This window comes from Tachysurus fulvidraco, chromosome 15, assembly GCF_022655615.1.
Source record: "Tachysurus fulvidraco isolate hzauxx_2018 chromosome 15, HZAU_PFXX_2.0, whole genome shotgun sequence".
Classification (NCBI taxonomy): Eukaryota; Metazoa; Chordata; class Actinopteri; order Siluriformes; family Bagridae; genus Tachysurus; species Tachysurus fulvidraco.
This window is the reverse complement of record NC_062532.1, coordinates 880943-893504: the sequence shown is the minus strand read 5'-3', so window position 1 is coordinate 893504 and position 12562 is coordinate 880943. Positions and strand designations below refer to the sequence as shown.

At 39.7% G+C, this 12562-nt stretch overlaps 1 protein-coding gene across 15 annotated transcripts in view; it reads right to left on the bottom strand.

Annotated features, from left to right (window-relative positions):
* Window positions 1-12562, bottom strand: part of LOC113651616 (aerolysin-like protein) — a 382868-nt gene that overhangs the window by 83407 nt on the left and 286899 nt on the right. For 4 of the 15 annotated variants that reach the window (XM_047800488.1, XM_047800487.1, XM_047800489.1 and 1 more), the window contains one exon: window positions 3882-7655. The exons of 2 other annotated variants lie outside the window; for them this stretch is intronic. In XM_047800488.1, coding sequence (XP_047656444.1) covers window positions 4742-6373 — 1632 coding nt within the window. In that variant the 5' untranslated portion in view covers window positions 6374-7655 and the 3' untranslated portion in view covers window positions 3882-4741. Of the gene's footprint in view, window positions 1-130; window positions 1415-2410; window positions 3090-3881; window positions 7656-7911; window positions 8034-12562 lie in introns of those variants that run through there. 9 more of the 15 variants (XR_007137850.1, XR_007137818.1, XR_007137822.1 and 6 more) reach the window with 8 other exon arrangements.

Here is a 12562-nt window from a genome sequence, read left to right as displayed (position 1 = left end):
AATAAATAAAGTCTGTCAGTACTGGTAAAGTAAATAACTGTAGCAGTAAAGTTGATAACGTCTTAATTCTGAGGTGTGAATATTGTAATGTGAAATCCTCATTAGGTGTGAACACATTAACTTAACAATGTTAACAATGACTGGTTTTATTTTATTTAATGTCATTGAATTCCACTGGTATTTTATTATACTGTAGTAATGGGCTTGTACATGATTTATTCATCTTACTGCTGATCTTACCGATGTTGTCTATCCCACTATTTCTGATGTGATACCCAAAGTGGCTGTTGGAGAAATTAAATCAATGTCCTACCAACATCAAAATATGAATTAACTATTGGTTTTAAGGTTACATATGTTTCAGAGACCAAAGAAGAGAAAATGAAGCTCACTGTGTTCATCAGTTTTTGTGCAACACTTTGGGGACATACTGTACACATGGCTGTGGTGTCCAGGTGTCCTGTACTGTATATTAAACAGCTACAGAGAACTTGGAGAAGGTTAAGTAGCTACCAGTAACATGTGTCACTAATATTGACACGTGTACGTTATGGGACAGTGTGTTATGTAGTAGATGTTATGGCCAAAGTGGACAAAGTCTAAAGGAATAGATAATAATTATAGTGGAGAAAGTCTATAAGTATAGAAAACAATTTATTAAGTCGAAATAATAATATGAATTAGATTAAATGTGCTCAAGTAGTGTAGGAGTGTTTGTTTACTCCAGCATATAGTAACATTTTACTAGGAAGACTGGGACTTGTGGTAGTGCTCAGGAAGAATCTAGAATAACACATAATTATGGAAAAAACATGTCAGAATCTTAGTTTCAATTGAGACTAATTTTATTGATGGAAATTATAACAGATTATAATCTTCTGAAAATGTCAATAGATTTTGGTCTTTTTGGGTCACTTTGGGTGAGACTTTAGAAATTGTGGGATACACCACATTGGTAAGCTAAGCACAAAGCATTATAGCTTACTGAGCACCATGATGCCGAAGCGATCAATGCCAGATGAAGAACGTCCTTGGATTCCAATGCATTTTCCAGATTGAACATCAACTTGTACTTCTGGCTGCAGCTGACCACTTTTCATGCTTGCATAGAACTGCTTCCCAGAACTTGTCTTGAATTTGATAGCACCCAGATGTGTACCCTCTTGATTTTTAAAAAGTGAAAGGGAGTCGATTATCTCATCTTTGTCAAATGTAAACTCTTTCAGAGTCCCAGCAATAACACCAAAGTGTCCTGACCGGCCATCAGTAAGAAACACCATCACGGCTTTTATCTGAGAATCACCTTCCCAAACCTGGATCTTTTTCAACAAGGATCCAGTTTCCTGGCCATTAAAATCGAAAGTTCTTCTCCATTTCCACCAACTTGAACAATACTGAATATCTTGTTCTTAACCTTAAAAAGACAAACATTTCAAGATGGATGAAAATAGTTCTTCTGATAAATAGGCATGTTTAAGATGAATTGTAGTTAAGATAATAAAATGCCTGAAACATGAGCTTCTGCTGATATTATTTGCTGATTCAGCTCATTAAGCTTCATTAAACAACTGCATTATTGGATGTCTTTATGTATGCTAATGGCCAGGATAATGTTTTACAAAAGGATGCCATCCTCTGTGCTCTAATAATCTGTTCGATTACATCACCCACTTCCTGTTAGCACCATATAAAAAGCACATGAGCTAGCATGTCAGTGTGAAACTTTAGACATGTGTAAGTTCTGAGTTGTGTTATTGTGGAAAGCTTTATCATGTATGATGCTGTCTTGCCTTTATGTATTTGCCAAGTCTTTAAATGTTTTTTATCTGTCTTTGATACGTGGTGTTTAAAGTGTGTTTCCTCTCCTCATGTTAACTTTTACTGTACAGAACCTCACTCTGTGTCTGAGACCCCTATGTTACACCATTACTAACATTTAACTTTGGGATCAAAAGACTTTTTTTTTTTAATAAACAGAGAAGTGGATGTTAACTGGCATAATTCAGAACAATGAGACCCAAAGATTTTTTTGACATCATGTACAGAGATGTGTTATGGACGTCTTGTGAGAATTTAATGCTGAAATTTCATAAATCAGTATTCAGTATAAAATCAGAAGTAACTAATAAACAAGGTGTAATGTGATAAAGTGGAGTCCTACAGAGCTTTATGTCTCTTAAACCTCACCAATTTACTTTACCAGTACTAACACATTTTATTTATTAATGATTAACGCACTGACAAACCACACTGTAATAGAAAGTGATCAGAATTAAGCTTTCATAATATGAGTTAAACATTATCATATACAGTAACTATAATGCTGTAATACTATAATCTACATACACAGTAATCTACATACACAGTTAATAACCTACATAATGTCATCAAGAATCAACTGCATACTTACAAGGAACTGATGAAGCAGGTAGCAAGAAATGTCTTCTTTAAAAGACGTCTTTTGAAGGAAGCAAGTTTGTGGAGGAGACAGAAGCTTCATGCTCTCGTATTTATACCAAATAAAATGGGTGGTGCTGAGTCTTACATCACACTTCCAAGTAGTAAGTGTGTATGTGTTTATTGTGTCCATGCTGTTATTTGGAAATCAGATTTCACGGCTTTTCACCACTCATTCCACAATAGTGTTTAATATTTACTGTAATGAGCATTCCTTCGTGTCACTCAACCTTGTGATGACATCTTAACACGGAATCATGTTTTCTGTAACAGATACAGTTACATTTTTCTCCAACCTACAAAACTTCTGTTTGTAATAAAGCATCAAAAATTTACATTGTCTTCTCTCCTGCATTAGACAGAAGCTCTAAACATTAATAAACAAAATGTGTTAGTACTGGTAAATTAAATTGGTGTGGTATAAGAGACATAAAGCTCTGTAGGACTCCACTTTATCACATTACACCTTGTTTATTAGTTACTTCTGATGTCTGAATACTGATTTTTGAAATTTAATAAAATAAATAAAATAAAATTCAGAGTTCTGAATTATTACAGTCAAGTCAAGTCAAGTCAAGTCAAGTCACCTTTATTGTCACATCACCACGGCACATGTGCCTTGGTGAGTGAAATTCTTGGGAGCAAGCTCCAGACATTGCAGAACCATTTACATACAGTAGTAACATAACATAAACATAAATAGAACAGTTTATATAAGTATATATATATATATATAAGTATTATATACATGTAATATTATGTAACATGTTAAGGTGCAATGGATTGTACAGATACAGAAATGTCCTGTGGTACCGATAGCTTATTGTCAGATAGATTGTTATTTAGATTAGATGCAGTGTGTGTGTATGGACCCATGTGTATTGATGCAGTACGGATACAGTGTGCATGTGTGCATGTGTGTATAGTCCGGTGTTGAACTGTTGAATATGCTGTGTGCTGTGTTATTTATGGCTGTTAATTAGTCTGATGGCCTGAGGGAAAAAGCTATCCCTCAGTCGACTAGTGCGGGATCGGATGCTGCGGAGACGTCTTCCTGAGGGGAGCAGAGAGAGCAGTCTGTGGGATGGGTGGCTGGAGTCATTAATGATCCTCCGAGCTTTCCTTATGCACCGCCTGTTGTAGATGTCCTGGAGGGAGGGAAGCTCACCTCGAACAATGTGGCTGGCAGTTCGCACGACCCTTTCCAGAGGCTTACGGTTGCCAACGGTGCTGTTTCCAAACCAAGCGGTGATGCAGCCCGTCAGGATGCTCTCTATAGTGCAGGTGTAGAATGTTCTGAGGATGCAGGGGCTCATTCCAAACTTCCTCAGCTGTATCAGGAAGAAGAGGCGTTGATGTGCCTTCTTCAGCGCTGTGTCGGTGTGTGTGGACCAAATGAGATCCTCACTGATGTTGACACCCAGAACTTAAAGCTGCTCACACGCTCCACAGGTGTCTTGTCGATGGAGATGGGTCTGTGTTCTCTGCTCTGTCTCCTGAAATCCACCACCAGCTCCTTGGTCTTGTCAATGTTTAGTGAGAGGTGGTTCTTTCGACACCATTTGGTCAGAGTGCTCACCTCTTCTCTGTAGGCTGTCTCATCGTTGTCGGTGATCAGGCCTATCACCGTTGTATCATCAGCAAATTTGACGATGACGTTGGAGCTATGTGTAGCTGTACAGTCGTGTGTGTATACAGGGAATACAGGAGTGGGCTGAGGACACAGCCCTGAGGAGCACCGGTGTTGAGGATCAGAGGGGATGAAATATTGCTGCCCATTCTCACCACCTGACTTCTGCCTGTCAGGAAGTCCAGAATCTGGTTGCACAGAGATCTGTTTAGTCCCAGAGTCTGAAGCTTCGCTACAAGTGTGGCAGTGTGGACTATTGTGTTAAATGCTGAGCTGTAGTCCACAAACAGCATTCTCACATAGGTGTTCTTATTTTCCAGTTGGGAGAGAGCAGTGTGTAGGGTGAAAGCAATAGCATCATCTGTGGAACGGTTGCTGCTGTATGCGAACTGTAGCGGATCAAGTGAGGCAGGCAGCACAGAGCAGATGTATTCTCTGATGAGTCTCTCAAAGCACTTACTGAAGATGGGTGTGAGAGCAACTGGCCTCCAGTCATTTAGGCATGTGATTTTATTTTTCTTTGGTATGGGTACTATGGTGGACTTTTTGAAACATGATGGATCCACAGACAGACACAGGGAGAGGTTGAAAATGTCTGTGAACACACCGGCCAGTTGGGATGCGCATGCTCGGAGCACACGACCTGGGATGCCATCAGGACCCGCAGCCTTGCGGATGTTTACTCGTCGGAAGGATCGGGTTACATCCGCGACAGAGACGGAGAGAGCACTCAAATCTTCTGCAGCAGCCGCAGGAGCGCTCTCTGTGGGCGGGGTTGTGAGCCTCGAAACGAGCATAAAAGTTATTTAGCTCGTCCGGTAGAGAGGCGGCAATGTTTACAGTCGCTGGTTTGTTCCCTTTAAAGTCTGTGATGTTGTTGATGCCCTGCCACATGCTTCTTGCATTGTTGGTGTTGAAATGTTCTTCAACTTTGTTTTTGTATTGTCTTTTTGCGGCTTTGATGGTTTTCCTGAGATCGTAGCTGGCTTGTTTGCGATCGTCAGGATTCCCGGATTTAAAAGCAGACGTCCGCGCTGACAAGGCCGCTCGAACATCGCTATTAATCCACGGTTTTTGGTTGGGGTAGACGCGGATTGTTTTTGTCGGCACAACATCTTCTACACACTTCCTGATGAAACACGTGACAGAATCTGAGTACGCCTCTATGTCGTCATCAGACGCTGCCCGGAACATGTCCCAGTCCACGTGATCAAAACAGTCCTGTAGTATAGCATCTGATTGGTCGGACCAGCATTGGATTGTCCTGAGGGCGGGTGCTTCCCGTTTCAGTTTCTGCCTATAAGCAGGCAGGAGCAGAATGGACGAGTGGTCCGATTTGCCGAGAGGTGGGCGGGGGAGGGATTTGTAAGCATCCCGGAAGGGAGAGTAGCAGTGGTCCAGTATACGGTCACCACGCGTGTTGATGGTGATGTGTTGGAGGTATTTTGGAGCTATTGTTCTGAAGTTGGCTTTGTTAAAGTCCCCTGTTACAATAAACGCTGCATCTGGGTGCGCGGTTTCCTGCTCACTTATATACCCATACAGTTCCTTGAGTGCCTGGTCTGTGTTAGCTTGAGGAGGAATATAAACAGCTGTGATAATGACCGCTGTAATATCCCTCGGTAACCAGAATAGTCGACACAGAAGCATAAGAAATTCCAGATCAGGGGAGCAGAAGGATTTAATAGAGTGTAGATTCCTTTCATCACACCACGAGTTGTTGATAAAGAAACAAACACCTCCGCCTCTGCTTTTCCCTGTGAGCTCTTTCGTCCTGTCCGAGCGGTGCACGGAGAACCCCGTGAGCTCGATGGCTGAGTCTGGAACCTCCGCAGACATCCAGGTTTCTGTGAGGCAAATAATGCAGCAGTCCCTCGTTTCTCGTTGGTAGGAGATACGTGCCCGTAGTTCACAGAGTTTGTTGTCTAGTGACTGAACATTAGCCAGCAAAATGGTTGGGAGAGGAGGTCGGAGGGGACGACGTCTGAGTCTGACAAGGACGCCGGCTCTCTTCCTTCTTTTCCGTCGGCGTTTCCTTGGTCGCGTTTGTGCGGCCCAGACAAAGGGCTCCGATGCGGTGTTGGTAAACAAACTGCCAGCATTCAGGAACTCAAAGTCCGGTTTGCGTTTCGCAACATAGGAACCTATATTTAGAAGCGTGTGTCTGTCGTAGGCAGTTATGCAGACAACTTCCAACACGCAGGACAGCAGGATAACTAGTAAGATAAATGAAAAACTGCAAAGTTTCCTCGGAGCTCGCAACACGGCTGCCATGTTCGGCGCCATCTTGCTCCAATTCACTCCTAACACCCTCTTCTTTGTTTATAAAAAACTGATGATCAGATCACATGTTTCAGCCTTTTCAAACAATGTTCAATAGGATTCAGTAGGATGTAGTAACAAATAGCTTCTGGAGTGAAATGTTCTGCCCAGTGCCAGAAAGCTTGGTCTCAGTCACAAGGCACAACATTTCAATCCAGTATTTTCACTTCGTATTTTATTATAGAAATGGGCTTGTACTTGGTTTATTCATCTTACTGCTGAGCTTACCAACGTTGTGTAATAAGTACTTTATTTGGTTGTTAGACACATTTGGCATTTGGTAGATGCCCTTTTCCAGAACAACTGGCATTTAACCTCATTTTATACAAATGAGGGTTAAAGGCTTTGCTCATGGGGCCAGAAGTGGCAGATTGGTGGACCTGGGATTTAAACTGACAACCGTCCGATCAGTAGTCCAACACCTTAACTGCTAATCTAACACATTCAATGGCAAGTCCTTCAGTGGTCATCAAAAGTCCTTCCGTAAGGCCTTTTGTACTTTTTTGTTTTCCCTGCTGCTAATAGTTAAACATTTTTCTGAGTGGAGTGATAAGTCATATATAATGTCCATGTTTAAATTGGTACACATTAAACTGCATATATTATAAGCTAAAGTAATAACTACTTGGCACGATCACCTGATAAGTGTGTGGCACAATGAGATAAGAAATGTAGCACCTTGGACAGTTTTAGGCAAGCTTGAAAAGTCTGAGTTCATACTCAGAAAAAAATAAATAACAAATTGTTTTAATCAAAGAGTATGCACTGGCCATTCACAAACACAAACACCTAATAAAAATAATAAATAAAAAATATAGTCATCCAGTAATTCAATTGATTTAAAACGTATTATATTTGATGATTGATTGAGAGCATTTCACCTCCTTTTCACTTTGGCCACATCAAGATGGAAAATGTCTCTATAGAATCAAATTCAATACTGAACAATATGAATCAATTAGCATTGAAACCAATCTTTTTTTTTTTTTTTTTTTCATAGAGTAATGCTTTGCATACATGGACCAATATTTGGAGTTTAATTTCTCAACCACTAAAAATAGAAAGAAAATTAGTAAGGCAGTCAAAGCAAAAATACATCTTTCCTGTAGGGGGCGCCTAGGCAAAGGTGCAGGCTCTCAAACGAGACAACAGGAGGACGGCAGCAGGATAGCGGTGAAGCGGTCCTCTCTAGGAGCATAGCGAAGGCTCGATCGGCAATGAGGAGACTTGGGTCAGCTGGATAGCTCTGTAAACCATATAAGAACAATGTAAAGCATTAGTCCCGTTTGGCACGCCCACTTTTCCCCTCTCCAGCCGCTGAGCCTTGCTTCCTGCTCTGCTTTCCTCCTGGAGGGTTGATGCTCCAGCGGCGCTCCTGATTGGTCCGTGATTTTCGGCGGGCGTTTCAGCCGCTCCGCCCCGCTCTCAGGTGCCGCGGTGCTGGCCACGGTGCTGGAGATCGGGAGCTCGTGCTTAGTGCCACTGGCCAAGGTGCTGAACCGCCGCCTTTTCCACTCTACCGCTTCAGGGTAGCGAAGAGCAGCTGTACATGTGTGTTTTATTGAACAGTTAACTTGTGCCAAGTTTCCATGTTATGGCCGTGCTACTGTGCCAAAGCCAGAAGCTGTGAAAAAACATACATACAATATATGATGTAAAACAAGTTAAAACACTTTTTGTATATTCATCCCACAAAGGGCTGTGTCCAAGGTCCAAAGGTGTGTCCAAGTTCCAAGGGTGTGTCCAAGGTCCAAGACAACCAATTTTAAATAGTATAAATATGAATGTGTGCAGTTTCTGTCTTATCCATAAACTTGCTTCTCTAACAAGACGTTAATTAAAGAAGGAACTTTTTCACTACATGCTTTTGACTACTTCCTTGTAAGTCGAGAAAAAAAAATCTTGTTTACATTATGTACATTTTTAACTGTGTATGTAGATTATGGTTAGTTACAGTACAATAATCTTCCTCTTACTGTATATGTTAAAGCTTTGACTCCTATTAAATATATCACTGCACCTCTGAATGCTTAATTATGATTATTTTCTTTACCACATGTCTTGGATGGTGGGTAAGTCTTAATTCAATAAAAATTTGTTAGCACTGGTAATGCAAAATTCCTATTGCATTAGGGTCGATTAGTTACATCTGAGGTTTGATTACTGTTAATAGAAATTTTTGGAGTAGAGTGGCTGCCATACATATGTAACTTCTATACAACATGCATCTGGTTATCCTTATGTGACAATCTCATCCAATACAAGAAAGAAACAAAGTGAAATTAATGCAGCAAAAAAGAGAGAAATGAAATAAAAGACAACAAAGACAGAAAGCAAGGAAGAAGGAAGCTATGGAAAATAAACTAGAAGAAATGGTGAAACCTCCTCATGACAGTAACCGTAAATGACAGGATGAACACATGTACCATTTTTACTTTTTTAATTCTTCACTGTGTTCCCTAAAGAACTGTTTGTGAAAAGGTGGATGACATTTTACATTGACAGAAATAAAAGTGTTTTAGAATCAATAGTGGTGTGAACTTTATTACAAATCAAATTTCCAAACCCACTTTAATTGAAACTGTGAAAGTCTTGTAGATATTTTAATTTTGTATTATATTTAATGTTTTATCTAAAGTTGGAGATGATTTTTAGATGCTTTTTATTTATGATTTATTTTGATTTATTTCTTCTTTTGTCAGTTTATTTTACTTTATATTTTTTCTAATTGCTTTTCCAGTGTATTGTTGCTAAGCAAATTTCACTTCAGTTTTCTAGAAATTATGAGAAGTGAAATAACTTGTTAATGAAATTCTATCATTCTTTAATAACAGAAGACATTGAATGTGTGTTTTATCAACTGACAACAGACATCAGAGTGGGGATGATGATGGTAACACATGACACATAGAGGAACATTTTAAAGGAATCCATATGAGCTGCTTAATAAACCACAATCAACTTGGTCTGCTGCAAAATCTATTAAACAAATGAATGGGATATTTACATATATAGGGTTAAACATGTATTCATCACATGAAATTATGTAAATCTGTAAATCTGTAATTCTTAAGGAATAAAACAATCACTGATGAAAAAATACTCATCCATGAATCTAGTCTTTTCACCTTCAGTTTGATTTTCCTGGAATATATATAGTGCCTTGCAAAAGTATTCATACCCACTGAACTTTTCACATTTTGACACGTTACAACCACAAACAAAAATGTATTTTATTAGGATTTTATGTGATAGACCAACTCAAAGTGGAAAATAATTGTGAAGTGGAAGGAAAATGATAAATGGTCTCCAAATTTTATTTACAAATAAATATCTGAAAAGTTTGGCATGACTTTGTAGACCAAACCTTCCGCTGCAAGTCTTTTGGGATACGTCTCTACCAGCTTTGCCCATCTAGAGAGTTAAATTTTTACCCACTTATCTTTGCAAAATAGCTCAAGCTCAGTCAGATTGGATGGTGAGCATAAGCAAATTTCAAGTCTCACCACAGATTCTCAATTGGATTTAGGTCTTGATTTGACTGGGCCATTCTAACACATGAATATGCTTTGGTCTAAACCACTCCATTGTAGCTCCGGCTGTATGTTTAGGGTCATTGTCTTGCTGGAAGGTGAACCTCTGCCCCAGGCTCATGTCTTTTGCAGACTCTAACAGGTTTTCATCTACGTTTGCCCTGTATTTGGCTCCATCCATCTTCCCATCAACTCTGACCAGCTTCCCTGTCCCTTCTGTCCATGGTGTGTTCAGGGTGATGTGCAGTGTTAGGTTTCTGCCAAACATAACATTTTGAATTTTGGCCAAAAAGTTCAATTTTGGACTCATCTGACCAGAGAACCTTCTTCCACATGATGTTTGCAAGATGCAAACGAGATTTCTTATGGCTTTCTTTCAACAATGGCTTTTTTCTTGCCACTCTTCCATAAAGACCCAATTTGTGGAGTGCAACACTAATAGTGTGGACAGATTCTCCAACCTGAGCTGTGGATCTCTGCAGCTCCTCCAGAGTTACCATGGGCCTCTTGGCTGCTTCTCTAATTAATGCTCTCCTTGCATGGCCTTTAAAAATCATCTCAAACTTAAATATAATACAAAATTAAAATAACTACAATACTTAAAAAAATATATAAATTAAAAAAATATATAAGGTAAAATGACTGACAGAAAAGAATTTCCATTTATAATCATTCATAAAAAGTAATTTTTAATCATCTCAAACATAACATTCATCTTAAAACATTAAATATAATACAAAATTAAAATATCTACAAGACTTTCACAGTTTCAATTAAAGTGGGCTTGGAAAATTGATTTCTAATAAACTTGATCTGCTTTGTACTTTGAAAGAAGTGAAGTATGTTGAGACAGACAGCCATGTAAACTATCTGTTTATTGAATGACCTTTTTAAAGAAACCAGATGCAGGATTTGGATCAAAGTCGGTCAACTCGAGTCTAGGTCCGGTCCAGCTGCATAAAACACGTTGGACCAGGATGAGAGCTCAGGGTTTATATTTCTGTACTGATTATTTGACTTAATCAAGCTTTTCTTTTGAGTGCACAGAGATTGGGTGAAAAATCAACCAAAAGAATCACCCACTCAGAGTCGGGGCTCTTTACAGGACACTCGAGATCTTCCACTCCAACCTCCAACACATCATGGAGATCTTCGTGGATCTGGCTTTGTACACAGTGTAATGGCGGCACATGCACCGCCGCAAATGCATGGAGAAAAAAACGCTCTTTACCCACTGCATCGGCAGCCAAGAAGCAGGAGAGTGTAAAAGGCGGCGGTTCAGCACCTTGGTCAGCGACACTAAGCGCGAGCTCCCGAACTTCAGCACCGTGTCCAGCGCCGTGGGGAGTGAGAGCGAGGCGGAGCGGCCGAAACTTCCGCCGAAAATCACGGGCCAATCAGGAGCACCGCTGGAGCATTCACTCTCCAGGAGGAAAGCACAGCAGGAAGCAAGGCTCAGCGGCTGGAGAGGGGGAAAGGGGGCGTGCCTAACGAAATTAATGCTTGTTGTTTTTCGGTTATTCTTTTACAGACACATCCAGATCACCTGGGGCATCAAATTGCCGGCTGAGCCTTTGCTACGTTCCTGATACATACAACCTACTGCCTAGGTTTGAAGCTTGGACTTCTGCCCAAACGCCCCTGCAGCCCCTTAAAGGGAGGATCTATTTATTTTTTTGCCTTTTTCTGGTGCACTGCATTAAGCTGAGGAGAAAATAAATACCACCCCATTGTTCCTACATTCAATGCAGATCAGACGCTTTTTGGTAGCACATTCCTAGAGTCCTTATCTAAATTCTGTAGAGCTTTCATGGGATGCAATAGAGAAGAAATCCTAACAGTTACAGAAATTATGATTCCTTTCCAATGTCTTATCAAAAGTTTCTGTGAGACACAGAAATGTGGATTAAATAATAAATCACGTCTTTTATATATCTGTAATGTCTTTTTATGTCGATAGATTAATTAGTTCTGTGTTGTTCTGTGTAGGTCGGTGTCTTTATGTAGCACCAGGGTCCTGGACAAACGTTTCATTTCACTGTGTACTGTATCAGATATTGTATTTGGTCACAATGACATTTAAAAGCCTCTCAACTTGACCTGATCATATACTATACTTACATACTTATACATACAAGCACAGTTATCAGTGTGTCTAAGCTGGTGGTTGTAGATAAATTACACAATTTGTTTCCCCCCAGAGGTTATTTTCTTAAAGCTTAAGATGTGCAATAAAGCGAATTAATATTTAGGTAACTGAATATTTGAGCATACAAAGGTCATTGTCAGAGATTAATTTCCTTAAACTCTGAGAAGTCACAATGAAGTGGTTTATTTTGTGAACATTCGTTTGTGTCACTGAACCTATTGATGACATCTTAACACGGAATCATGGTTTCTGTTACGGTGGAATTTTTCTCCAAACCAAAAAATATTCAGGCAGTTTATGATAAAGCATCAAAAATCTACAATGTCTTCTCTATTGTAAAAACCTGCAAAAAAGCCTATAGAGCATCTATCTAATGCAATAGAGAAGACATTGTAGCTTTTTGATGTTTTATTGAATGCTTTTTTTTTTATTTTATGCTTTTAAAGAATGAAAGAATGAAAGTTTTGTAGG